The 27,134-nt window shown below is 56.1% G+C and overlaps 1 protein-coding gene across 2 annotated transcripts in view; it reads left to right on the forward strand.

Annotated features, from left to right (window-relative positions):
• Positions 1 to 919: 919 nt before the first annotated feature.
• The window catches only part of LTBP4 (latent transforming growth factor beta binding protein 4), a 54,049-nt gene continuing 27,834 nt past the window's right edge, over positions 920 to 27,134 (forward strand). The window contains exons 1-6 of one of the 2 annotated variants that reach the window (XM_081200147.1): positions 920 to 1,009; positions 3,904 to 3,974; positions 10,032 to 10,209; positions 12,760 to 12,914; positions 23,765 to 23,995; positions 26,250 to 26,482. In XM_081200147.1, the coding sequence (XP_081056273.1) occupies positions 10,148 to 10,209; positions 12,760 to 12,914; positions 23,765 to 23,995; positions 26,250 to 26,482 (681 nt within the window). In that variant the 5' untranslated portion in view covers positions 920 to 1,009; positions 3,904 to 3,974; positions 10,032 to 10,147. Of the gene's footprint in view, positions 1,010 to 3,903; positions 3,975 to 10,031; positions 10,210 to 12,759; positions 12,915 to 14,414; positions 14,933 to 23,764; positions 23,996 to 26,249; positions 26,483 to 27,134 lie in introns of those variants that run through there. The other variant, XM_081200146.1, reaches the window with a different exon arrangement.

Consider the following 27,134-nt stretch of genomic DNA (forward strand, 5'->3'; position numbering starts at 1 on the left):
CCTCGCCGCGGTGAGTGTGGGGAGACTCCGGCTGCGCTGCTCGGCGCCTCCTTGGCGGCTTCTCCCCCGGGGGCATATTTTGGCCCCTGCGAGGACAGGGTCCTGGAGGAGATGGGTCCCCTTGGGACCCGCCTTTGGTTCCCGGGGGGTCCTGCTTGGCTTTTACGCGCCGCCTCCTGCTCCAGCGATGCTTGCAGCAAAGCGGCCGCGTTTCATTGTCCAAATGAGCGAAGCTGCGGAACTCCCTGCCACTGGAGGCAAGGAAGGCCACCCACCTGGGGGGGGGCTTCCCAAGGGGACGGGACACATTCCCAGAGGAGGAGAGGGCTTCGGGGGGGGCGGGCTCCCGGCCAGGATGGCTGGGCTCTGCTTCCACAGTCGGAGGCAGGCAGTGCTTTTGAATCCCCAGGAGGGGAGACGGCTCGGGGATGCTGGGATCCTGCTCGGCCACTGCGAGAAGAGGGCCTCTCTTTGGCCTCATCCAGCAGCCCCCCTAGCAGACGGCGGCCGAGGGAGGGAGAGAGGGACCCCCCTCCGGGCAGAGCCCATCTCTGGCTCCCTGCGCCCAGCCAAGGTCCGGTCCAGCCGGCCCGGGCGCGAGGGACGGGGCGGCCGCGCTGTGGGGGCGCCCAGTCCCGCCCCCTCCCCGCGGCGAGCCCACCCCGACGGCACCTGCGCTGCGGCCGGAGCCCCTCCCCGTCCGGCGGCCGGTTGGCTGGCTATTGGCTGCGGGGCCGGAGGGGCAGGCGGGCCGGGCTGGGCGCCCATTGGCGGCCGCCGAGCCGAGCCCAGCGCCGCCGCTGCCTCTTCGCCGCGCCGTCGACGGCAGGATGCGGCCGCCGGCGCTGGCCGCGCTCTGCCTCCTCGCCGCCGCCGCCGCGCTCCTCCCGCCGGCGCTGGGCGCAGCCCGCGGGCCGCGCCGTCGGGCCGCTCCCACCCCCGCCGTCGGGCCGTCCCCCCTGGAGAAGCGCAGGAAGAGCCCCGCCGGCCGGGCCCCGAAGGCGGCCAGGTGAGTCGGGGACCCCGCGCCCCGGACCTCCCGCCCCACAGCCTGCCCTGTCCTTCCCCGACGGGGCGCGCGCCGCCCAGGACCCCCGGGGGCTTGGAGGGGCTCTCTTGGGAGCCCCGAGGGGCGTCCCGGCGGTGCCCGGCGCAGCGGCCGCCCGGAGAGGCCGAGCCGGGCTGCCCCGTGGCGCTGGCAGCGCCGTCGCCGCGCGCTCGGACCCCCGCCCCTTCGGGCCAGCCCCAGGCGCCTGGTCTTCTCATCAGGGCGGAGGGGGCGGCTTGGGCGGCTGGAGGCCCCATCTGGAAATGTCAGCGCTGGCCTGCAGCACCAGCCGCCCAGCCAGGCTCACGTGCCGGCGCAACAACGCCCCTGCCAGGTGGGTCGCTGCTCCTCCCCCTCCCTGGAAGCAGGGCGGAGCTCAGCTTGGCAGGAGCAACCTGGGCAACCCCTCTTGCCAGCGCCCCCTCCCTCTGGGGCTGCTGGCCTGACCCCCTTCTCCCCCCCCCCCAGTTCTCCTCCTCCGAGGCTGACACCAGCTCTTTCCATGAGCTCTGCCCAGGGCTGGCATCCTCTGCCTGAGGCTCTGGTGGCAGACACTCCTCTTGGCAGGCAGGCAGGGCCTCTCAAGCTGCGGGGAGGTGGAGACCCAGAAGGCCGAGCCGAGAGGGAGAGGCTCTCTGCACGTGCTCAGAGGTGCCCTCCTTCCTTTTGGCTCTTTGGAGACAGTGTGGGCCAGGCCAGGCAGGAGACCCACTTTGTGGAGGGAGGGTGCGCCTGGATGTGCCTGCCCCCCCATAGCCCCTCGGAGTGAGGTGGGGGCACCCTGCTCCCCCAGGCCAAGCAGTCAGTGAAGAAGGGGCCTTGTGGTCCCCCCCCTTCTCTCCCTCTTCCTTTGCTTCATGGAGCTCCAGAGAAACAATCTCCGTCTCCTGCAAATCCACTTAGTAACTTGAGTCCCGTCAGGACAAGAATGTCAGGAATTAGGGGGGGGGGGAGAGAGAAGAAGAAGAAGAAAGAGGAGTCTGGATGACACAGAGGTGGGTGTCCGGATGAGAATTGGGGAGGGGGCAGCAGCCTTTGCAGCCTTGCTGGAGGACCAGCCTGGGGAAGAGAGAGTGCTGCTGAACATGTGCAGAGTGCGAGGAGAGAGAGCGTGTTCCCTCCCTCCCCTCTCAGGCAGGGTCTCCCACGGAAACGGGACGTGGGATGCTTCAGAGCAGACAGACCTGTCTTCTTCACAGAGCAGCCTTAAACCGTTGAGACGCCCAGCAGCTTCGAGGGCAAGAAAAGGATCAGACCACTAATGGCTGCTCCTCGCAGAATCGGAAGGGCCCCCAAGGGTCGTCTGGCCAAGGCAGGATGGCTGCTGCTACCCTCCAGGAACTGTGGAAGTGGGGTCCTTCTGGGGACCCCCCTGCCTCGCCTATGGGGCACCCAGCAGGCAGAAGAGGGAAATGTTGTGGGGGGCGAGATGAGCCTCATCCAGGGAAGCTGACGGCTGGGAGATTCGGGAGAGATAAAGAAAGTCCTTCTTCACACAGCACAGAGTTAAACTGTGGAACTCCCTCCCACTGGAGGCAAGGAGGAGAGGGCTCTCGAGGGCTCCCAGCCAGGATGCTCTGCTTCCAGGGCTGGAGGCCGCCAGGCCACAGGAGGGAGAGGATGCTGGCCCAGAAGGGCCACTGGCCTGATCCTGCCCACTCTTCTGATCCCTTATGCAGAGAGTTTTCCTCTCACCATCATCCCAGCTTCCAGGCAGGAGGGCTTCCGGGTGGGCGAGCAGGAGTCCAAGGCAGACCTGGACCTCTGGCTCTCCAGAGCCGGCCGAACTACAGCTCCCCTCAGCCCCAGCAAGCACAGGCAGGCAGCAGTAGGAGGGTGGGAGCTGGGGTTCAGCAACCCCTGGGCGGCCGCAGAGGAGCCCCCGTCCTTCTTCTGAAGCTTTGTGGAAGTGGACCCAGCTGCCGGTCACATGCGCAGCCGGCTGGGATTAGCCTTCCCTTGTGGGAAGGGGGCGGGGGAAGCTGCTTTCGACTGAGTCAGGCTGCTGGGTCCATTGAGCTCTGCACTGGCTGGCAGCCGCTCCTCCAGGCTGCAGTCAGAGCTCACCTCCAGCCCCATTTGGAGAGGCCGTGGGGGGTTGTCTCTGGAGAGAGGCTGAGGAGCTACATCTCTTCCTCAAGGGGGGAGGGAAGGGAAGGTTTGGCCCCGTGGGGTGGGGGGATCCCAGGAAGTCACACTCAGGTGGGGACACTGCCAGTGCATCCTCCCAGGACATTCCAGCTTGTGGTGGTCAATGGGTGCTGGGCCTAAATGTGTTTATTTTTAATTGAGAGGTAGTAAAGGTAAAGGGACCCCTGACCATTAGGTCCAGTCATGGCCGACTCTGGGGTTGTGGCGCTCATCTCGCTTTATTGGCCGAGGGCGCCGGCGTACAGCTTCCGGGTCATGTGGCCAGCATGACTAAGCCGCTTCTGGTAAACCAGAGCAGCGCATGGAAACGCCATTTACCTTCCCGCCGGAGTGGTACCTATTTATCTACTTGCACTTTGACGTGTTTTCGAGCTGCTAGGTTGGCAGGAACAGGGACCGAGCAACGGGAGCTCACCCCGTTGCGGGGATTCAAACCGCCGACCTTCTGATCAGCAAGCCCTAGGCTCTATGGTTTAACCCAAAGCGCCACCCGCATCCATGTACTGTCTGCTAAAGTCATTCTGGCATGAATCACATGTGGAAGTGTTGGGAGACCCTGGCCCCCCGCCTCCCCCTTCTTCCTGCACCCCCAGTTAATCCCTCTGCTTTTTGGACTGGCTATCATCCCCCCCGCCCCCTTCCTCTCATGACCCAATCCTGGCTCCTCCTTCACAGCCTCTCTCTCTCTCTCTCTCTTTCTCCAGGTCCAACCTCTGTGGGGAGGTCTGCTGCCCCGGATGGACCCTGGCACCCAAAACTGGGAAGTGCACCAAAGGTACGTGGGGGGGGGGAGGGAGAGGAGTTGGGGGAGGCAGATTTTCAGGGACAAGGATCCTCCCCCCTCCCGAAAGGCAGGCCTCATCCTGCATCCACTGTGTGCTGCTTCACCATCTCTCCACCGCCTTGACTTGGGACTTGCATCTCAGCCGCATTCACACAATCATAGAACTGGAAGGGGTCCCACGGGGTCGTCTGGTCCAACCCCCAGCCAGAGGTTCAGGGGGGGCATCTCAGGGGGGCAGTTTCTTTGGAGCTTGCTGTTTCCTTACATGGCACATCATTTGGCTTTGGTAAATTTCAGACACTGGTGATTGGAGCCACACGGAGAAGCTGTCCTGACGGAGTTTGCTCACATTGCAAGCTGCCCTGTGATGCTCAGATGAAGGGCAATCTAGAAATGGAATGAATAAATAGATTCCTGCCTAGCAGGGAGTTGGGGCAGATGACCCTGGGGTCTCTTCCAATTCTACATTTCTCTTTCCATGCAATTGCAGTCTCTGGCTGGCCACAGGGGGAGCTGGTTGGGCAGGAGGGCTCTCCTGGTCATAGAACCACAGCACAGTGGAGTCAGAAGGGACCCCAGGACTCATCTAGTCCAGCCCCCGGCCAGGATGCTCTGGGGAAGCAGAGCTGGGCAGCAGAGCGGAGATTGGGCCCTGCAGATGACGTCTCCCAGAGCCAGGGCTGGAGCTGGATGCAAATCGCCTCCCGGGAACAGACAACCTGTGCTTCGTTAAGAACATCCGTCCCATCTCTCATCTCCTGCGGGGGCACAAGTAGTGCCGGTGCCCTCAGTCAAGAGCTTGGGTGTAACCTTTGACGCCTCCCTCTCTATGCAGGCGCAGGTTGCAGCCACAGCAAAGGTGGCGTTTTCCCATCTCCGCCGTATTAAGCAGTTGGTCCCTTACCTTTCTCGCCCTGATCTGGCCACAGTGATCCATGCAATGGTCCCCTCCAGGCTTGATTATTGTAACTCGCTCTACGCGGGGCTGCCCTTGAAGCTGACCAGAAACTCCAGCGGGTGCAGAATGCCACAGCAAGACTCCTCACATTCATCCAGTGCTGTACCAGTTGCATTAGATACCAGTGGAGTACAGGGTCAGGTTTAAGGTGCTGGTTTTGACCCACGTACCTACGGGACCGCCTCTCCTGGTATGCCCCACGGAGGACTTTCAGGTCCACAAATAACAACACTTTGGAGGTCCCGAGCCTCAAGGAGGTGAGATGGGTTTCAACTAGGGCCAGGGCCTTTTCCGTACTGGCCCCGACTTGGTGGAACGCTCTGTCACAAGAGACCAGGGCCCTGAGGGACTTGACATCTCTCCGCAGGGCCTGCAAGACAGAGCTGTTCCGCCTGGCCTTTGGTTTGGACTCAGTCTGACCCTTATGTTTCCCTCCCCTTATGGTCTTGATTTATTGGCTACTTTAAAATGAGGCTGCATTTTAAATTGAATTTTAACCTGTATTTTAAATTGGGTCCCCCCCTCTCTTTTCCCCCTATTATGTTTTTATTGGTGTTAGCCGCCCTGAACCTGGCTCTGGCCAGGGAAGGCGGGGTATAAATAAAATTTTATTGTTGTTATTATTATTATTATTATTATTATTATTATTATTATTATTATTATTATTATAGCACCCGCTGGGTGCAGCCCAGCCCCCTCTTCTCACAGTGGGAAGCCTGGGACCAGTTGAGGGAGGAGGAGAGGGTTCCCTTGCCATTCCCAGGAAGGGTCTTCAGAGGCCTCCCTTTATCTTCCCTTCGCTGCTCCCCAGGCTTCAAAGCATCTTGCAGATCCACGCTTGGCCAGCAGGTGGCAGCAGCTGCCTTTGCGCAAGAGTTCCCTGGGAAACCGGCTAGCTCAGTACAGTGGTACCTTAGTTCTCAAACTTCATCCATTCCAAAACCGAGGCGCGCTTTCCCATAGAAAGTCATGCAAAAGGGATTAATCCATTCCAGACTTTTAAAAACAACCCCTAAAACAGCAATTTAACATGCATTTTACTATCTAATGAGACCACTGATTCATAAAATGAAAGCAATAATCCACTGTATTATAAAATAAATAAGACAGTATTGTAGATGATAAAAATTAAAATTATTATGATTTTCTTACCTGCGCTGATGATAGTCCTTGTATGGCTGGGGGGCTTTTATCCCTTTCCGCAGTCACACAATCCATCCATCAGGAGCTGAACTGGGTTCCACACAGTTATAAAATCAAATGAACCGAAAAAGCCACAGAAACAAAAACACAAAATAGAGACTTCCGGGTTGGCGCCTCCGGCAATGGCGGATTTCCTCTGACCGGGAGGAATCCGCTTCATGGAAATCAGGGTCTGGACCGCGAGGCGAGGACCCATTAAAAACCACAGGTGGGAGAAGCCTGTGGACGTGGGATTCAGCTGGCACCTTTTGCGCCTCCCCTACTCGCGGGGAAACCAGGTTTTGGGGATCCGGAGCGACGTGGGGTGAGCGGCGCGGTGCTTTGAATCGATTGTTTTTTTCACGAAGTGAAGCCGCATTGCTGTTGCTGGAGAGCGCTGACTTTTTCCTGTGGACAATTGGACTTTAAACAACTACCCGTGAGTAGAACGGAAAATTGGATTACTAAACATCTTTAATTTGGCACCAAAGTGGGAAGGTTCCAAACAGGAAATCCGCCTTCCGCTTTTGTAAATAGATTGAAGCAAAGACATTGCAAGCTAAAGTCTGGAAAGTCTTTTGTAAAGGATTAAATCTCCATCGGCTAAAATTACTAAACCCCCCTTGGAAGCAGGAGAAGAGGAGGAAAGTTTAGATTGTTTAAGCCTGCAGGAGAGAGAGTGAAGAAAGATAAATTACCACCATTTTGAACCTGGGAACGGGCTGCCAGGGAGCGACGTATTGGGAAAGTTCATTGACTGTGAATAAAACGTATGTTGACAGATAGTTAAACAAGAGAAACATATTGATTCCAATGTTTCCTTTTGCACTTGAAAGGAGCAAAATATCTGAAAATCGAAATTAACTTTGTTAACTTTGTTGCTGGACCTGCTTTTAAAAAGACAGATACAAATAGAAACTGTTTCCCTTAGAGGGAGCTCTTGAAACTGTTGCAGGAGTGGATTTGGGGAATTCTCCAGCTGTAGAGATTAAAGACCGTGAGAATTAGACATTGACCTTGGACAAGAATGTGGACAGAAGAAGCCTTAGTGATTGCTTTTTGCAAAACAAGTGCTTTATTGGAACAGCTTCATGAGAAGATGGATGCGATGACTACTAGCATTGACAATTTTGGACAAAAAAGGATTGATTTGGGACAAAAAGTGAATACTTATAAAGAAACTACTCAGGAACCGACCCAGGAATCTGCTTTGACATGGCAAGCTGTGGAGAAGACAAAGGAGGTTGTTGTTGTTGAACCTCAAGTAATACAAGTGGAGAGAGCCTCGGCCTCGTATGAGCATAAGCTGTTGCTTTTGAAGACCGAATCTGGAGAAAGCCAGATTTGGAGAGATGGAGTCCCGCTTGGATTGGAGAAGGAAAGTTGGAAAGATCCCCCTATGCAGGGATGTTCTGGCCTTTGGGATCTGGTTTTGGGCCAGGGGGAGATTGGAGTGGCGAGGGCCTTTAACTTTGGAGGGACTTTGAAACATGCTTTGAATTATTTTTTAGATTTTGGCCCTGTCTATGGAGAATGGACCGACTGTCGAGAAGGGATAAAGACATTGTTAGGTTGGAGTCTCCCCGAGATCTACTCTTCAGTGACAAAGGAAGGAAATTAAGAACAAGATCAGCAGAAGACAAAGTAAAGTGTAGGTATAAATATGAAGAAGATCTGCAGAAGGGACATGGAAAAGAGTTAAGAGCCTCGGACAGGAGATCACCAGGTTGATGGACTAGATGGAATGGATAGAAAGAACCCGAGACCAGGAAGAAGAGACGATGGATGAAGATTGGAAGAAAGTTTAAAAACTTTATTTAGAGAAATATTGAAAAATTTATGAGTGTTAGAAAAATGTTGGAATGAAACTACATGGCTTTAGTAGAAATGTTATAAGAAGTTATGTACAAATAAGTTTTAAGTTTTAGGGTTTTTTATGGTAAGATAAGGTTAAAATAAATTAAGACAATTAAATGACAGAAAATAGTGAAAGATGGAAAGGAGTTGCTGAAATAATGAATAACTAGAATACAAAAAAGGGAGGTGTGAGGAGGTCGATGAAACAAGTTAATGAAGGACAAAGATATGGAAATATTGGATCTATTTTTAACTTTTTTGCTTTTGTTTTTGGTCTTGATGTATTGTGTGTTTTGTTCTTTTTTCTTTTTCTCTTCTTTTTTATATGTATTGACTTGTATTGTTTAATCTCTTTTGCTCTTTTTTATACTTTTTTCTGTAATTTTAAACTTTCAATAAATATCATTTAAAAAACAACAACAAAAAACACACACAAAATAAATAGCAAAAACAAGAGCCCCAAACTTAATCCATTCCTGAAGTCCATTTGACTTCCAAAATGTTCGAAAACTGATTGGTCCAGGCGCCCCAGAAACAATAGCCAGCCGCCACATCGGACGTTTGGCTTCCGAAATGTTCGAAAACTGGAACACTCACTTTGGGTTTTTTGGGGTTTGGGAACCAGGGTACCACTGTATCTCCAACACTGGCTGGCAGCAGTGGGCCTTCAGGCTTTTCCCAGGAGACGCTGCCACGCATTGAAGCGAGGCCCTTCTGCTCTGCCAGTTGCAATGGCCCTTCGCCAGGCGAGGCTTTGAGCCCTGGGGGGCGGGCCCAGGGGGTTTTGCTGCAGTGCCCCTCTACAATGCCACGCAGTGCTGTCTGCCCCAAGGATGCCCTCCCCATTATTTAGTTTTCTTTTATTGCATTGCATTTCTGGCTCACCTCTCCCCCCCCCCAAGAGCTCAAAGGAGCGTGCCAAGTTCCCTCCCTCCTCATTTAAACCCCACAATAACCCTGTGAGGTAGCTTGCAACTGATTGATTGATTGATTGATTGATTGAGTTTATATACTGCCCGGAGGTCCCGGGGTGGTTCACAGGAAAGATCAGAACACATATACCGTATTTTTCCGTGTATAAGACGCCCCCATGTATAAGACGACCCCTATTTTTTTAAAAAAACAAACAAGAAATTAAGCTGTTTAGCTTTTTTTGGTGGTGGGGGATGTGACTTCTGCCAATCGCTCACCTGCCTGCCCGCCACTGCCAATCGCTTGCCACAGCCACTGCCAATCGCACACCTCGCCACAGCCACCAATTGTCTGCCCGCTCGCCCCCACCCACTTGTCGCAGCCGCCAATCACCCGCCCAATCGCCACTGCCAATCTCCTGGTTGCTGCTGCCATTAATCCCCCCCCCCGCATTCACTATCCGTGTATAGACGACACCCAATTTCTGCCTAATTTTCTTTGGCCAAAAGCGTCGTCTTATACACAGAAAAATACAGTAATCAGAATAAAAACAATGCAAAAACAGGGCCTTCTCGGTAGTGGCTCCCACCCTGTGGATGTCAAAGAGATAAACAACTACCTGACATTCAGAAGACATCTGAAGGCAGCCCTGTTCAGGGAAGTTTTTAATGGGTGACATTTTAGTGTATTTTTGGTCTCTGTGGAAGCCGCCCAGAGTGGCTGGGGAAACCCAGCCAGATGGGCGGGGTACAAATAATAAATTATTATTATTATAATAACAGACACCCACCCACCCAGGTTAGGTTGACAGAGGCAAGCCCAAAGCCACCCAGTGAGTGGGGATTCGAACTCTGGGCTCCCGGTCCTTGTCTGACCCTAACCACTCCACCACCCCCCCCCCCCCGGGTCTCATGTTGTTGGACTAGAACTCCCACCGTCCCTGAAGGTTTTGGGTTTTGCAGAAAAATCTAGACATCCCCATGTTGGCTTCTCCAGGAGAGATTTGGGGTGTGTGTGTGGAAAGTGGGGCACTCTGCATGCCCAGCAGCCCCCCTGCCCCCAAGAACTGTGGGGAGCCATAGGGGAGCAGAAGGAGGCTCCTGATGGACCTGCGCTGACCTCTCTCTCGTCTTCCCCAGCCGTCTGCCTCCCTCGATGTCGGAACGGGGGCCAGTGCACGGCCCCCCAGCGCTGCGCCTGCCGCTCAGGCTTCTCCGGCCCCCGCTGTGAGCACGCCACGCCCCCCGGCCCCACGATGACGCCGCAGCCCCCCCGGGCGCCCCTGCGCTCCATGGCCATCCGCTGGCAGCCTCTGACGTGAGTTGGAGAGGGTGGGGGTCTCCCTTTCAGCCCCCTCCCCTCGCACGCGCTGCAGGGCGCCGCAATCGAATCCTGCGCACAGTTCTGGTTGCCTCGTCTCAAAAGGGATATTGCAGAGTCGGAAAAGGGCAGGGATGGGAGATTGGGGGCTCTTTACGGAAATGGGGAGCCAGAGGTGCGAAGGTCTAGAGAGTCTAGTCTAGGGGGCAGCGGTTGTAAATAAATTGGGACGTCAGCAGACATGGATTAAACGCTTGCAAAAAGCAACAATAAGGATCATTTTCAAAGGGGAAATAGTTTGTAAGCAGAAATTTGCAATGTAGAAAGTGGTTTGAATGTTTAAAATATCTGTGCAGTATATCACAAGTTTAATTGTTTAGTAGTTGGGAAATTGGGTAAAGGGATCTGGAATGTAAAATGATTTGGATTATTTAAAGAACCAGAAGAAGGAGTGGAGGGAAGTCCGAGGATTTGCAAGTGGGAAAATACCGTATTTTTTCTGTATAAGACTCACTTTTTCCCTCCTAAAAAGTAAGGGGAAATGTGTGTGCATCTTATGGGGCGAATGCAGACTGCGCAGCTATCCCAGAAGCCAGAACAGCAAGAGGGATTGCTGCTTTCACTGCGCAGCGATCCCTCTTGCTGTTCTGGCTTCTGGGATTCAGAATATTTTTTTATTGTTTTCCTCCTCCAAAAACTAGGTGCGTCTTGTAGTCTGGTGCATCTCATAGAGCAAAAAATACAGTATGTTTTCTTTTTGGTTATTTTTTAATGTTAATGAGAAATGTGCGGCGTAATATGGTATTGATCCAATGTGGCACATTGTGCTGGTCCCGGGGGGAGGTTCCCGTGGGGCGAGGTCCAGGACGAGGGTCTGTAGTCTGTCCTCCAAGGGTGGAGCGGGGTCCAAAGCGAGCTGGAGGAGGAACTCTGGAGGAACGTGTCCAGAGGAGGGCAACCAAAATGGTCCAAGGCCTGGAAACGATGCCTTATGAGGAACGGCTAAGGGAGCTGGGCATGTTTAGCCTGGAGAAGAGGAGGTTAAGGGGTGATATGATAGCCATGTTCCAATATATAAAAGGATGTCACATAGAGGAGGGAGAAAGGTTGTTTTCTGCTGCTCCAGAGAAGCGGACACGGAGCAATGGATCCAAACTACAAGAAAGAAGATTCCACCTAAACATTAGGAAGAACTTCCTGACAGTAAGAGCTGTTCGACAGTGGAATTTGCTGTCAAGGAGTGTGGTGGAGTCTCCTACTTTGGAGGTCTTTAAGCAGAGGCTTGACAACCATATGTCAGGAGTGCTCTGATGGTGTTTCTTGCTGGCAGGGGGTTGGACTCGATGGCCCTTGGGGTCTCTTCCAACTCTAGGATTCTAGGATTCTAGGAACAGGACTGGGTGCTGGCCAAAACAGCTCTTCAGCGACGTTGCTCCTGCCACCTGGGACCAGGCTGACTGGCCTTTATCTTCTCTGAGGCCAGGGGGGGGTCCCGGCCCCCAGGTGACCCGTCTCTCCTGGCCTTAAGGCGAGCACCTCCTCCTGGGAGAGACCAGTTCCCTGCGCCTCTCTGCCCTGAGCCTCTGCAGTTCAGGAGAGGCTGGAGGGTTAATGGACCCAGGGGGAGACTCACCTTCCCCTGACAGGGCTGGGAGAGGCGCACCTGCAGGCAATGGGTCCTCAATCGCCTCCGGAGCCAGAGTGGATTCACCTGGTGCCTGCTCCTGAGGATCCAGCACAGGTGAGGGCCCTTCAGATCCAAGCCCCTGCCCCGGCTCAGCCGGCCCTGGAGGCGGGGACTCCTGTGCAGGCTGGGATTCCTCCGGTTCAGCCTCTGAATCGGATTCCCAGGCCATCACACATATATTGGGTTTTTATAATTGAAAACTAATAAAAATGATTTAACAGAAAGAGAGAGAGAGTTTAGTTGAGACTCCTCTTCTCACCCTGGTCAGCCGGAGGCCCCTTGCGGAAAGTTTGGAGTCAGGATTCAAACCCAGGAGCGCTCTCTGCTCCATCGCTTCCGAAGGTTGAGGCCGGGCAGAGATTTGTCAAAGCCTCTTTGGAAGCCCTCGAGGAGCGTGGCCGTCCCTGTGGGAGGGAGTTCCACAGTTTAACTTTGTTCTGTCTCCCCGAATCTCAGCTCCCACAGGTTCTGGCTTCGTGAGAGAGGGAGGAAATGTCTCTCCATTATTTTTTTCCAGGCAAGGCCTCTTTTTGCAAACTTCTCTAAGGCCGCCTGTCCACAACGACTCTGCTCTGCCCTCCCCAGTCGGAGGCAGCAATGCTTCTGAATGCCAGACACCGGCAACCACAGGCTCTGTGTTCGAATCCTGCTTTCTGCTTCCCCTTTGGGGCATCTGCTCAGCCGGGGGGGGACACTGGAGGCTGGACCTGACGGGCCCCCGGCCTGATCCAGCGGCTGCTTCTTCTGTGGGGCTGGGCTTGGAGGGAGGGGTCATGGCGCCAGAGAGAGGTCTGGGGTGTTCTGGCTTCTGTGGGGATTTGCTGCCTGTCTGCCCCTGACCCCAGGATCGTTCCCCTCAGGCTGGCCGAGCTCCAGGTGGTTCTCCGGCGCCGGAAGACGTTGGACCCCTCTGAGAAGATGGCCACGATCCTGGCGCAGCACCTGGCCTCCCGGCCGAGCAGGGACAACAATGGCCCTCCTGGACACGGCCCCCCAGCAACGCCAAGGCCCCAAGGTACTGGGCACGGGGGGGGGGAGGCGATCTGTTCTGTGCAAGGATCGGGGCCTGAAAGAGCGTGGGGCCTCCTCTGCTGGGGAAGAGGGGAGCGTGGAAGCTGGCGGGCTCTCCCTGCCGTTTCCTGGCCAGTAGAGAGCCACTTTCTCCTGTAGCTCAAAGCAAAATCCTTAGTGCTGTGCAGAATTAATCTGTGGAACTCCCTGCCACAGGGAGCTGCTTGGATGGCTTTGAAAGAGCAAGAAGGAGGAGGAAGGGAGGGCTTTGGGGGCTCCCAGCCAGGACGGCTCTGCTCTGCCCCCCCCCACTGGGGAGCAGCAACGCTTCTGAATCCCTCTTGCCGAAAGCGTTGCTCCTGCGTTCGAATCCTGACTTCAGGATTCCCTTTGGCCTGACCCAGAGGCTCTCCTTCGCTTCTTCAAGGAGCCTCTTGCCATTGCGGAGGGGGAGGGCCAGAGCCCTGACGTTATTCTGGGTACCCCCCCCCCCGTTGCCCCAGGCCGTTTCAGACGGGTTCCCATGTGCAGCGCAGTCCCCACCCCTCCGGATCCGGCAATTGTTCTGCCCCCCCCCTTCTGCCTGAGTTTTTCCAGATGACGTCAGCCTGGCCTGCGATGGGAGGGTGAGGCCCGGCTGGCGGGGGGGGGGGGAGCGGGACAGCTCTGCTTTCTTCTCCCCCCCCCCAGCCAGCTTCCTCCCTGGGGAGCCTGTTCGGAAGCCCCACCCCCTGTTGCTTCCTAGGAGTGCTCTGCTCAGCCACTCTGAGAGGGGGGGGCGGGTTGTAAGGCCTTTTACGCACCCCCCTCCCTCCAGAAGGAGAACACCCACCTTGTCACCCTCTGGACAACCTCGTGTTTTTTTCCTTTGGGGGGGGGGGAGAATGAGCTCCTTCTCCTTCCACTGTGAAGCAAGCAGCCCCATCATTGGGGGGGGGGAGACAACAACTCAAGACTTGGGAAGCTGGAGAATTTGGGGTGGGGGGGGAGCTAGGGGCACCGTGGCTCCTTTGGCACAGATGTTTGCCTCCTTTGCCCCCACCCACCTGCGTTTGCTGGGAGGCTTTTTATGGGGGGGGTTGAACAGCTGGAGCCAGCGGGGGGGGGGAGACTCCAAGGCAAAGCTTGAGTAGATCCAGCAGCTGGAGGAGGATGCGGGGGGGGCACTCTCAGCACATTTGAAGTCGGGGGGGGGCCTGCTTTCATAACCTCGGCGAGGGGGGGTAGAGGAGGAGGAGAGAGCCTCCTCTCTTGGGGAGGGGGAAGAGGTCTCTCGCCCCAGGAGGTGGGTTGGAGCAGGACTCTTGGGGGGGGGGTCGCCTTCTGAGCTGACAAGTGCAGCGCTGAGCAAGAGCTGGCCGGTTCTCCCTCGCAGGGGGGGGGCGCTGCCGTTCGGGTTGCGAAAGGGACAGGGCTGCCGGACGCCTTTTTGCGGGGCTGGGGGGGGGCTGGGATGTGGCTGCTCTGGGAACTTCGGCGGAGGCTGCTTTCCTGCTGGCACCCGGCTGGGGGGGCGGAGGCAAGGAGGGCGGCCCCCGGGTGGGTGCCAAGCCCAGGCAGCGCCGCTCCATCTGGGCTGCGCAGAGCAGGCGAAGAGTTAACGCTCCCAGCCGCCCCTCGTAAACATTGTGCTTGGCCGGGCGCCCGAGACCCCCCCACCCACCGCCCACCCGACTGCTTCCAATTAGCTGGTGGGTCCGTCAGCTTCTGCGGTGGGTCGCCGGCTCCCCTGCCTGCTCCTCCGCCCGTGGCGCCCTCTTCCGCGCGGGGCCATGATCCACGGCCGCCCCTCCTTCCTCCCGGCCGTCTCCCTGCTGCTGCTGCTGCTGCTGCTCCTGCTCTGCCGGGACCCCCTGCCCGCCGGTGCCCAGAGGGTCAAGGTCCTCTTCACCCCCATGGTCTGCCGGGTGCACTGCAGCAGCGAGGGCCGCTGCACCAACCACTGCGAGAGGGGCAATGCCACCACCCTGTACAGTGGGGCGGATGCCGGCCCGGCCGAAGGGGGACCCGGCTTCCGTGTCTGTGAGTATGGCAGCAGGGGGGCTTGGTGGGGGCTGGCACAGGGCAGGGGATGCAGCACAGGGCAGCGGGCAGCATGGAAAAGCGGGCAGCCTCTTCCATCAAGTGCCCTTCCTGGATCCCGTGTGCCATCCTGGGTGCTTAGTGCCCGCTCCTGCCCAGGTCACAGTCTCCTGCGTGGTCCTCTCTGCTGTGCCAGGCACACCTTTGCCCTCCCCTGGTTCTGTGTCTGGTTGCTGAGGTTTGTGGCTACCCCACCCCCCCGTTTGGGCTAAGAGAAATGGGGGGGGGGCTTCCTGGTGCCCTCACATCATCTGGTCCTTTCGATGGGCATTTTTTCCCTCCCTTTCCTGGAATGTGGTTTCTGTTTCCCAGGAACAGAGACAGGCAGCACTTCTCCCCCCCCCCTCCTGCCACTTGACCAGATGTCCCCCCAGCTGGTCTTCCCCCCCCCCAGTGCATGGCTCCTCTCCCTCCCGCCCACCTGCCAGCTGCTGCCCTGGCACAGGGATTCTCCCCTCGCCCCCTTCTCTGTCTGCAGCTGGGTGTGGGTGTGTGGAAGGCAGCAAATGGGTCTGGGGGTCACGGCCTCTGCGGTCAGGCGGGCAGATGGGATTCTCCTGCTGCCACTCCCACGGTCAAACTTTTCAGGGGGGGCCTGCATGTGGGAGGGGGCCATCTGGGGGTGCAGATCCCACCCCCCAGGAAAAATGATGTTCCTGGGAATTATATGAGCAGCTGCTGAGCGACACCTTGCAGGACGGGGACTTAGGGGCCAGGGGTTCGTTGTCGTGTCCCCCCCCCCCGCCTCCCAGAAGGCGCTGAGGGTTGGTGGGGGGCCTGCCTGCTTCCCCACCCACGTTAACCCTGCGAGCGCCATCTCTTCCTGGCGCCCCACGAGGGTCTTCTCTCGGCCCCCGGATGCCGGCAGAGGCTCCTTCGGGGGCTGGAGGGAGAGTAGGCGGCCAGCTGACGCAGAGCCCTCCCCCCGCCAGATGGGCCCAGCTGCCTCTGGCGGGGGGCCGGGGGGGGCTGAGCTCCAGCCCCAGAGGAGGCAGGCAGGCAGGCAGGCAGGGGGTCTTGGCGTCCTCAGGGCTACCCTGTGCCTCAGTTTCCCTGGGCAGGCTTGGAGAGAGGCGTCCTGCACGCTGGGGGCTTGGAGAGGGGTGGGGGCTGTTGGGGGGCGTCTCCCCGTCCTCCCCTCCCTGTTGTGCTTGGTGATGCTCCCCAGGCTGTGCGTGGGTGGGTGTGCAAAGCGAGGCGTGTCCTGGCGGGCCTTTCCCCGCGTGTCGTGCCTCGGAGCAGCGCCTGGTCCTTGCGCGGGGGGAGGCAGTGGCCCCCCAGGACGGGACACAGCACCACATGCTCATTGACGTAGTCCACAGCCCACGGGGGTGGGGGGCTCTGGCGCTCCTGCCCCCGCCACTCCCAGGAACAGAGGAATCCGGCCAGCGCGTCCATTAGCTCCGAAGACGCTGGCTGGCAGAAAGGGCTCGCCAGGGTTGCAGCCAGAGGGGTTTCTCTGGGAGATTTGACCCAGGACCTTCTGCCCCATAGATATGGCTCCTCCCTATGGCCTGTGGAGGGTCAGACCTGACCTTCCTGCCCACTCCCCAAAATTTATCCTGCTACTGAAGGCACTTGCAGTTTGCAGACTTGCAGCAGTTTTGCTGCTACCATGTTGTTTCTACGGCGGGGGCTCCCAATGATGCTAATAATAATAATAATAATAATAATAATAATAATGGCTCACTCATCTGGGTTGCCTCTGCCACTCTGGGCAGCTCCCAACAGAATATTAAAAACATGATAAATACATCAAACATTAAAAACTTCCCTAAACAGGGCTGCCTTCAGATGTCTTCTAAAAGTCGGAGAGTAATTTATTTCCTTGGCATCTGGTGGGAGGACGTTCCACAGGGCAGGTGCCACCACCAAGAAGGCCCTCTGCCCGGGTCCCTGTAACTTTGCTTCTCACAGTGAGGGAACCAGCAGAAGACCCTCGGAGGGGGACCTCTGAACAATGGGGGTGGAGACGCTCCCTCAGGTACACAGGACAGGTATGCCAGCCTTGCTCTGCAGCCCCAGCCAGGGGGGTGGGAAGGGGGGCGGTGGGGGCGGACTGCCTCAGGTGTCATCCCTGAGGGGAGTGACAAAATCCCCCTTGGTCGGATCCCCGCCCCCACCCCTGGGCACCGATTGCAGCGCTGATCCCGGGTGCACGGCATGTGGGGTCTGCCATTCTGCCAGAGCCCAGCAGAGGGAGTATGGGGTCCCTGGCACAGAACCCGCCTTTGGCATCGTGGAATTACAGGGTTTTGGGGGAAGCCAAGGGTCCTCTAGTCTGACCCCCGCACTGCAGGAATCACAGCTGAAGAATCCCTGAGTGACAGCTGCCCAAGGGGGTCTCCTCCTCACCCCCCCCAACCGCACCCTTTCTTGGCCAGGGGGATGTGCAGTTGAGGCCCTTTCCTGGTGAGCAAGAAGGCCACGTTCTGGCCCCGATCCTCCTCTTCCTGTGGCCCTGAGTTTCCCAAAGGGGTGAGGAGGGGCTGGCAGCTGACCCCCGCCTTCTGGGGGGCCTCAGGGACTGAGCCAGCTGCCCCCTGCCTCTCTCCTTCCTCGCGTCTCCATGGGGTCAGGCCGGAGAAGGAGTAAGCCATGGGCGTCCTGAGAGTTTTATGTCCCCCCCCCCCGATCTAAATTTTGACTGTCAGAAGTAGACAGAGGACAGCTCCCTTTGGCAGCCGGGAGTCCAGTCCAGGGCAGGAATCCTTCTTCACTCGGCACAGTTAACTTGCGGAACTCCCTGCCACAAAGGTGGCCACCAACTGGGCTATTGATGGCCACGATGGCTCGGCTCTGCCCTCCATGGTCTGAATGCCAGTCGCCGGGAACCACAGGAGAGGAGAGCGCTCTTGGGTTCGAATTCTGCTTGCACGTTTCCCACAATGGAATCTGGCTGGCCGCTGTGGGAAGCGGCTGCTGGACTGCATGCCCCCCCCCCCTTGGCCTGATCCAGCAGCCACGCTCTTCTGTGGGACCTCCAGCTCCAGGAGCAGTCTACCTGGATTCCTGGGTTCTTGGGGGTATTTAGCTGCTGTGAGAACAGGACTAGATGGGTCCCCCTTGGGCCCGATTCCAGGAGGCTCCTCTGCCCCTGCCCCAAAGTGGCCCCCACCAACCTGGAAACCCCACCCCCCCTGTTTTGAACTACAACTCCCACCAGCCCTTGCAACATAGAGCTGTGCTGGTGGGAGCCTCTATCCGCAAGGCCCCTGTTTTGTCAAGGCTGCCTGGACCGCCCCCCCCCCCAAAGATAGCATTGATTAAGGTTTCGAGTGTCGCGGTGCAAAGGTGGAGCAGCTAACAAAACGAACCGAGAGCGAGAAAACCGACAGGCCGATAACGGAGGCAGGACCTGGGAGGAGGTCAGGACAAAAATGACGAGGAAAATATGCCAAAATAATCTTGCAGAACGTAGCGTAAATAGACACAGTTTCTTCTTTACGTAAGGAGAAATAAACACGGAGATAATATAAACTGGGCGCGAGGCTGCAATTACAGCTTCCATATGTCCAGCGAGGGAGAGAGGCAGCCGCCTGGACAGCAGGAAGAACTTTCTGAGATCAAGAGCCGTTGGACGGGGGGGGGACAGACCCCCTGGGAAGGTTGCTAAGCGGAGGTTGGGGGGGGTCGTCTGCCCCGGGGGGTCCATCTGTGGCTCCTGCATTGCGGGGGATCAGGCTGTGTAGAGTCCAAGCGCACCCCCCCCCTCTGGTGGAGCAGGAGGGGAAGTTTTCATAGAATCTCAGGATTTTAAAATTGTAGAGTTGGAAGGGGACCCCCGGAGATCATCTGGTCCAGCCCCACGCAAGGCAGGAATCGCAGCTGGAGAATCCCTGGCATCCAAACTTAAAAATGGAAAGCGTAATGCCGGTGATCAACAAAAGAGGTTCAAAGACTCTCCAAAGGCAAATCTTTAAAAATGTAGTATAAACACTGACAACCGAGAAACACCAGCCTGTGAGTGCTCCAGTTGGAGAACAAAGGTGTCTTGGGCTTTGAAGACACTTGAACTCAGGACACAAGGAAGAAATGTGCCAAGAGGAAGCCTCGCTTGGCAAATCCACACCAGGATCAACTCCCGCCTGGAAACCCCACTGAGGAAGGACGTGTGGATCCAGAACTGGCCTCCGCAGTCACTTACAGACTCACTGTGAAGACCCTGTTCATGGGAAACCATCTTACTCGGCTACGAGGGATCGCCAGAGAAGAAGATTCCTGACTGAGGGCCACCCAACCTCTGCTTTAAAGCCTCCGATGAAAGAGAGTCCCTTCCGAGGAAGTCCATTCCGCTGTCTCACGGCTCTTGCTATCAGAAAGCTCTTCCTATTGCTTAGTTAAAATCTCCTTTCTTGCTGTTTGAATCCATCGATTCGGATCCTGCCCCCTGGACTTTGCTGAACCAGTTTATTTGGATTGTTTTGGTTCCAGAGAGCTTTGGAAAGGAGGCAAGACCAGCAGCCCTAGTCCTTGCGGGAGCCTTTTCGGTCACAGGGACAGCAGGTGGTTGGGGCAGGATGGGGAGGGGACCACACCTGTCCCTTCCTCAACCCTCAGCTCAGGTTGACCCGGGGGGGGGATGAGTGTCCTGCCTTGCAGGAGGGGGTCAGACAAGGTGTCCGTGTGGCCCTCTCCAAGGACCCCTCTTGCAGGCTGCGTCCTGCCATGACAGCTTTTCCAGAGAGGACAAGGAGTGTAGGGTGGTGTTCTGCCGCTGAAGGACTTTGTGGGGCCCAGAAGCTTGCACATTTCTGACTTTCAAAAGAGGGAGAGCTTGGGGCTGGACTGTGCTGTGCCTGCTCTGGATCGGTTGGCAAGAGAAGCCCCCGCGCTGCTTTCTCAATCTGCTCCGTCGCTGGTGCCCGGCTGGCCCTCTCCCCACGCCAACTTTGCCCTCTGACTAATCTGGCCTCCCTCTGACCGCGGCCCAGTTGGCTGGCCTGCAGACTTGCCCTCTCAAAGGCCTGGCAGGATCTGTCCCTTCTCAGCACCGCCCAGACGGGCACAGGGCAGCCAAGAACAACCGAGACTGTCTGGCCGGCCTCGACTGTGCCTGGGAATGTGGGGCAAGTGGGCCCCCCTCCAAGAGATCTGGCTCCCGCCCAGCCCCAGGGATTGGGGGGCGCTCTGCATTGCAGGCCGAGTGGGCATGGGGTCCCGTTGCTCCAAGGAGGGAGCTCGCTCAGGACCCCACAGTGCCAGGCAGCGCTGTGGACAGCCTTCTTTTCCTGAATATTCTCCACCCCCCAGATCAGCCCAGTTCAGATCTTGCTGTGCAGATGCCTCCCACCCCCCGAGTGTTTAGAAAAGTACATACCTCGCCGTGACTCTGGCAAGCGAGCCAAGCCGCACGCTCTGGACGGAGGCCATGTGCCCCCTACCCCGTCCCCCCAGGGGAAGGTGGGGTGTCCTGAGAGCAGAGACTTCCTGCTGACTTGGCAGCCCAGACCCCACCGGGGGGGAGGGAGCCAGAGACTTTTCCTAACACAAACACACAGCTCCCAAACCCCCAAAGGCAGCTGAGCAGAAGACATGCAGGATGAGGCTCAGTTTTGGCAACCGGATCAGGACACTGGAGTCGCCATGCTGGTCCCACGTGTAGCGAGTGCCAGGAAGTTTCCCCAGAGTCTCCCCTCTGAGACTCGCACAAGAATGGGGGCAAAGGGGCATCTCGGCCCCCAAGGAGCTGCAGGAATCTCTTTTGCGTTGCAGCGGGGAGGGAATGTCCTTGTTATTTATTTCGTAAAAATTGACTGCAAGACAAGAACGTTAAAAGCCTCAAAGCAGTTTGCAAGAAGATCAAACGAGAAAAATCAAGCATGGTTCGCTCTAAAATGTGCAAAACTTAAAATATGAAAAGCCGATTAAAGTTGCCTCAGTTTTCTAAGCATCTGGGTTAGGGTGCTTTTAGCAGGTGCCAAAAAGAGTCCAGCGAAGGCGCCTCAAGTGGCAGGGAGTTCCAAAGGCTCGGTTCTGCCACTAAATGACCGAGTTCTTAAAAGCACAAATCAAAGCAGTCAGGTGGGGGCCTTTTGGGTAAGGAGGTCTCGTCCTGCTGGGACCATTTCCCAGTTGGATGTGTCTGGGATCGAAGTCATTGTTTATTTTATTTTTAATTACATCCCACTTTAAGAACCTAAGAGGAGTCCTGGATGAGGCCAATGGCCCACCTACTCAAGCATCCTCATCTCCCAGCGGCCAAATTTCCCTAAGAACCCAGGAATCTAGATAGACTGTCTCTGGAGCTGGAGGTTCCATCAGAAGAGCCTGGCTGCTGGATCAGGCCAAAGGGGGCCTGTCCAGTCCGGCAGCCTGTCCTCACGGCGGCCGCGCAGATGTCCACAAGCCGGAGCTGAGAGCAAAAACCCCTCTCCCCTCTGCAGTTTGCAGCAGCTGCCACTCGGAAGCATCTGTGGCCTCCTGCAAGGTGGCCATAAAATTAGCACGCCATAAATAAAAAGGGATTTCTGATGGCAGAGGCAGCGGCGCGGGTGGGAAGTGTTAAAAACCCGGGTTCTCCTGCCGCCCGGCTATCAAATAATCATCCAAATAGTGCATGACGTAATGGGATCCTGACCTTATTTTCATGGCCCACTCCAGAAATGTGCTTTAAGTCTGAAAAGGGGCGCATGCAATGGAGCAGCCATGGGCCTCGCATGGTAAAAGTACCATTGGTCCTGAAACTTTAAACCCAGCAGCCAGAAGTCGTGAGGGTGGACTGGAAGCGGGTGAATGGCCGATTCAGCACCACACTTTGCCATAAGAGCAGCAGGGCTGCGGCGTTCCTTAGTAAGCTTGACTGCATAATCCGATAACGCATATTTTACTGAGCATTGCGTCATTTACTGATCTGCTTTTTGGGTATGATAAGTTATGAATTGTGTGCAACTCACCCGGTACCTTGTTAGGCACGGTACCCAGAGGTGATACTATAAATTTAGGGAAAGGGGGCTCCGGGAATGGACCTGCAACCCCCCCTAAAAGGCGCTCTTTGGAAATATTTTTCAGGGCAACAGGGGCGTAGGAAGGGGGGGGGCCGCCCCAGGTTCCATCATGGAGGGGGGTGACAAATTATCAAGGAACAATTACTGCCCTACTAGGGCGGTTCATAAAAAAAAACTTTTTTAAAAAAAAAGCCTGCTCCAAAGGTCTTATCTTGCTAAACTTTACATAGCTATATCTGAAATTTCATGCATATCAGTTAATATCCCGACCCTCCTCCACAAAAATAGCTGTTTACGTTTTCCTATGTCGCGAAGGCTGAAATTTCAATTCAGTGGAGCACTTACTGTTCCCAACCCTAACCCTTCAGAAAGCCATCTAATTCGACTTTGATTTGATTTTGACATGTTTTTAGGAGGTGATTTAATTACTGTTTGATTTTATACCAATGTTATGTATCTGATGTTAGCCGCCCTGAGCCAGAATTCGGTCGGGATATAAATAAAATGTTATTATTATTACTTATTATTATTCCTTTGTAAGAAAATGTGAAATAACATAAAACCATTTTTGCGGGGGGGGGGAATCAATGTGGGGGGGGCAATAAATTTTCCACACTGTGTACCATCTGACCTTCCTATGCCTTTGTGCCACCTCACGCACAGGCTTTGGGTTGGGGGGGCTGGTCAATGTCGAGGTGCCTCCACTGGGATACGGAACCTTCCTGGAAACCCCCCTCCAGGTATTTTGCCGCCTCCCTGCTGGGGAGGGTGAGGGGGGGGCTAGGGAAAGGAGACGGTTATTTGCAGAAAGCCTCGGAAAATTTTCTTACACCGAAAGCATTTTGTGGTAGGGTGAGAACCGCTGCAAAAGCACCTTTGTTAAACTCCCAACACGATTTCCTTGGCACCCTCCACCCCCCGGGGGGGGGAACCCTGGACTGGGGACGGAGCAGCTCCTCTTTTGCATCTGCAACCTCTGGACCTGGGGGGGGGGTTGCAAAGTCATCAGCTGCCCCCTCCCCTGAGCTGCGGGGCTGAGAGCGGTCAGGGACCCTGGGGCTCTCTCTTCCTTCCCCCTCCCCAGTCGTGTGTCCCCAGAGAGTTTTCTTCCCCCAGGGGAGAGTCTGCACCCTGGACGGAGAGTCGGCCTTTGTGCACCGGGGGGGGGGGTCCAAAGAGCCAAGGGAGGGGGCCTCTGTCCTGGGAAGCAGCTGCAATTATTATTTAGTTATTTATTTATTCAACTTAGACACTGCCCTATACCTGGAGGTCTCACAAACAAGACCACAACATATAAAATCAAACAAAAAACAACACCCCTCCACACATTCTAAAAGGGGTTGGATGTCAATAAGTTCAACCAAAGGCCTGCTTAAAAGAATCCTAAAGGTGTATAATGAAGGCGCCAGGCAAACTTCCCTGGAGAGAGCATTCCACAGACGGGGAGCCACTGCAGAGAAGGCCCCGCTCTTGTGTTGACCTCCTCCGGACCTCTCAAGGGGGAGGGATGAGAGAGATGGGGAAGGAGGAGGGATTTATTTTATTGCTGCATTTACTTTATTGCATTTATAGCCCTGTCTTTTCCCCTCCTCCTTTGACCCCCACAACAACCCTGTGTAGGAGGCCAGGCTGGGAGGCAGTGGCTGGCCCCCAAGGACACCCGAGGACTGAGGGCAGAATTTCAAACCAGGTCCTAGTCCGGCACTAACCACTAGGCCACACTCTCTTCCAACTAGGCGAAAAAGGAAAACACCCCCCTGGATTCTGACTCCTGTCTGCAGGTGGGGCTGCTGAGCTGATCTCTCTCTCTCTCTCTGCCCCACAGTCCTCTGCCCCCTCATCTGCCAAAATGGGGGGGTCTGCCTCAAGAAGGACAAGTGCCTCTGCCCCCCCAGCTGGACGGGGAAGTTCTGCCACATCCCAGCCCTCCCTCGGCCCCACGGACAGCAGGCGCCCTCCCGCCGCGAGACCAGCGCCCAGGCCGAGGGGGGAGGCCAGTCGATGGCCAAGTCCACCTACACCCTCCCCATCGCCAACCACCGCGAGGACCGTGACGGTAAGACGGGGGCCGGGAGAGGGGCGGCGGGTTGGGCTAGATGGCCTTGGGGGGTCCCTTCCCGCTCTCCCCTCATGGGATTCTAAGAGGAGTAAGGGAAGGGGGGGAGACAGGATGGAGCTGAGGAGGTTGGAGGTTCCAGGACGCAGTTAAGTCATTTTGGGCACTCTGCCCGCCTTGGATTCGAAATCCCACCCCCCAAAAAGCATCAATATAGTAAGAATGAATAATAATTTTTATTATTTCTACCCCCACCAATCTGGCTGAGTTTCTCCAGCCGTTATTCAGAAGAGCACGTTGCACGACTCGTCAAGGAAAGAACACTGTGAAATTCTAAGCAGTAACAATTTGTTGCACATTTCGGCAAGATCTAATTAAAAGCAGGGAGTTTTAGGTGTCTGAGAGGACGCCCCCCCCCCGCTGCCCTCTTGGCTCTTAGCGCCCTCCCCCAGGTCATAAGTATCTTATTTTTCCTTCTTTTAATAATTTCAATGTGGTGAAAAGAAATTTTCTGCACTGGGTACCACCTGACCTTGCTATGCCACTGTATCCCTCCGGGGTTGCACCACCCCCTTTGGGAATCTTGGAGTTAAATGGTGTGGTTGTTGGGGAGGGGGGACACGCCCAGCTGGGAAGCTGGTGCAAGTGCGAGGCCGGATCCTGCGCTGCGCGGCTTCCCCTGCTGTGAGGACCCTTGGGTGCCCACGGGGCCATGCTGCGTCAAGCGCAGCCAAGACCATTCTGGTTTGAGTTGGCAGGAGAGACACCCCCACTCCTTACAGCTCGGGGGCAAGAACCCCAGAAGATCCCATCCAGTCCAGCCTCCTGTTCTCACAGTGGCCAAATACCCCCAAAGAGCTTAGCATTCGAGGTAGACTATGCCTGGACCTGGAGGCTCTATTAGAGCCTCCGAATAATAATAATTTTTTATTTATACCCCGCCCTCCCCAGCCAAGGCCGGGCTCAGGGCAGCTAGCAAGCAATAATAAAAACAAGTTGAATGAATACAACATAAAAACATGATTAAAATACAACATTAAAATGTTGAAATTTTAATTTAATTTAACTAGAAGAGCCCATCCAGTCCAGCCCCCTGTTCTCACAGTGGCCAAATACCCCCAAGACCCTGGCACTCGAGATAGACTGCGCCTGGACCTGGAGGCTCCATTTGAGCCTCAGAAGGACCTAGCTGCTGGATCAGGCCCTCCAGTCCAGCCACCTGCTCTCACACTGGCCAACCAGGTTTCCCCAAGGGAAACCAGCCAGCAGGATTCGAACACGAGACCGACTTGCGGTTCCCAGCGACTGGGGGCCAGAGGCTCCCTCGCTTGGCGCTGGCAGGAGATCTCTTTTGGGTGGGGGCGGGGGGGCTCCTTTTTGGGCCCGGCTCCTGGAAAAGGGATCTGTGCCAGCCAGGAAGGGACGGAGCAGACATCCAGCGACAGAGGAGATAAATGTTTGCTGGAGGGACGCCTGGAATTCTTCCTTTTGGAGGGAGGCGGCAGAGGGACAGGCTGCCTGCCTGCAAATATTTGAGGAGATATCGGCAGGAATGGGACGCGCTGTCTCTCCTCCTCCCCGCCCAGCCAAAGCCGCCGAGACGCAGCTGGAGCCTCAGAGGCGCAGATGACGCAGGAGGAGGAGGAATTTGGCAGGGGAGAGGCCCCTCGAGGGCCGTGGGCTCAGTGGAGCCTCCATGGGCAGGGGCAGCCTACCTTAGAGGCGCTGGAGGGAGGGAGGGAGGGAGGGGGAGAAGGAGCAGGTGGGGCTCCGCCTTGCTTCCTTGGCTGGGAGTTGGCGAGGGGAGAATCGTAATAATAATAATCATCATCATCAATTAATAATCAATTTTATATATATCCCGCCCTCCCCAGCCAAAGCCGGGTTCGGAGTGGCTGACATCATATAAAAAAGACAATATGCATAATGCAATATACAATATGCAAATAAAATAACATTCAGCCTTCATTAAAATAATATAGAATACTATTAAATATCAGCACTTCAAGATTAAACAGACTTAACAGTTACAATAAGTAATTTCTCAACTCCAGTCAATAAAACAACAGCAAGTCACAGGGCACAACACTGGGTGGGGGTGGGCTGGATGACCCCCGGGGCTCCCTTCCAGCACCACAATTCTACGATTCCCCAAATTTCTCGGTTTGGGTCTTGCCTGCCTCCCAGGTCTTTGGGGATCCCTCTCAGTCCCCTCTACTCAATGGCCCCTTCAGCCTCCCTCTCCCCCCCCCAGGTGTGGCCTCGCTGGCCAGTGTCCACGTGGAGCACCCTCCCGAGGCCTCGGTCACCATCCACCAGGTGGAGCGCGTGAGCGAGGAGCCGGCGGGGGACGCCAACGCCCTGCCCCTCTCCCGCCCGGCCCTCTACAGCGTCCTGGCGCAGAGCAGCCCCAGAGACACCCCCAGTGGGGGCTACGGAGAGGGCGCCGGGTTCGGATACTGCTTCCGGCAGCTCCGCGGAGGAGAGGTACTCCTTGGGGTGGGGGGCATGGGGGGAGAGGGGAGGGTGGGGGGCGGCTGTGGCTCATGCAGAATGGAGATGACCAAGCCTCCCCATCAGCTCACTTGCAACTCAGCCCTCTAGGGCAAAAAAGGGGGTCTGCTTAGAGAACCCTCTGTAAATGGGGGCAATCTAGGGGTCTCCCACTGTTCCTTAAAAAAGCCAGCAGCTCTCCGTTCTTAAAGACATAAGAGGAGACTTCAGGATCAGGCCAGTGCCCCTCCCCCCGAGTCCAGCTTTCTATTCTCACAGTGGCCAAATACCCCCAAGAACTTAGGAATCCAGGTCATGTCAAATTGAATTTCAGAATGATATCCAAAACAAGTATCAACCAATGAGTTTTTATTTTGATAACAACTTTTCTTGATCATTTCTGTTGTACGGTTTTCAAAACCAGTAAAGCATAAAACAAGAACTTAGGGATCCAGATAGACTGCCTCTGGACCTGGAGGTTCCATAAGATAAGACCGGAAGAAGCAGGGGCATCAACTATAGGGGGTCTGAACACCCTGAAAATGTTTGGCTGTGGCTGCTCAGCCCCCAATCCGCAGGGACCCCCACATGACTTCCGGCGCCTTGCGAAGACCTGGAAGTCACATCCGAGGCCAACTGAGACCTC

This window comes from Podarcis bocagei, assembly GCF_964188305.1.
Source record: "Podarcis bocagei genome assembly, chromosome: 7".
NCBI lineage: Eukaryota > Metazoa > Chordata > Lepidosauria > Squamata > Lacertidae > Podarcis > Podarcis bocagei.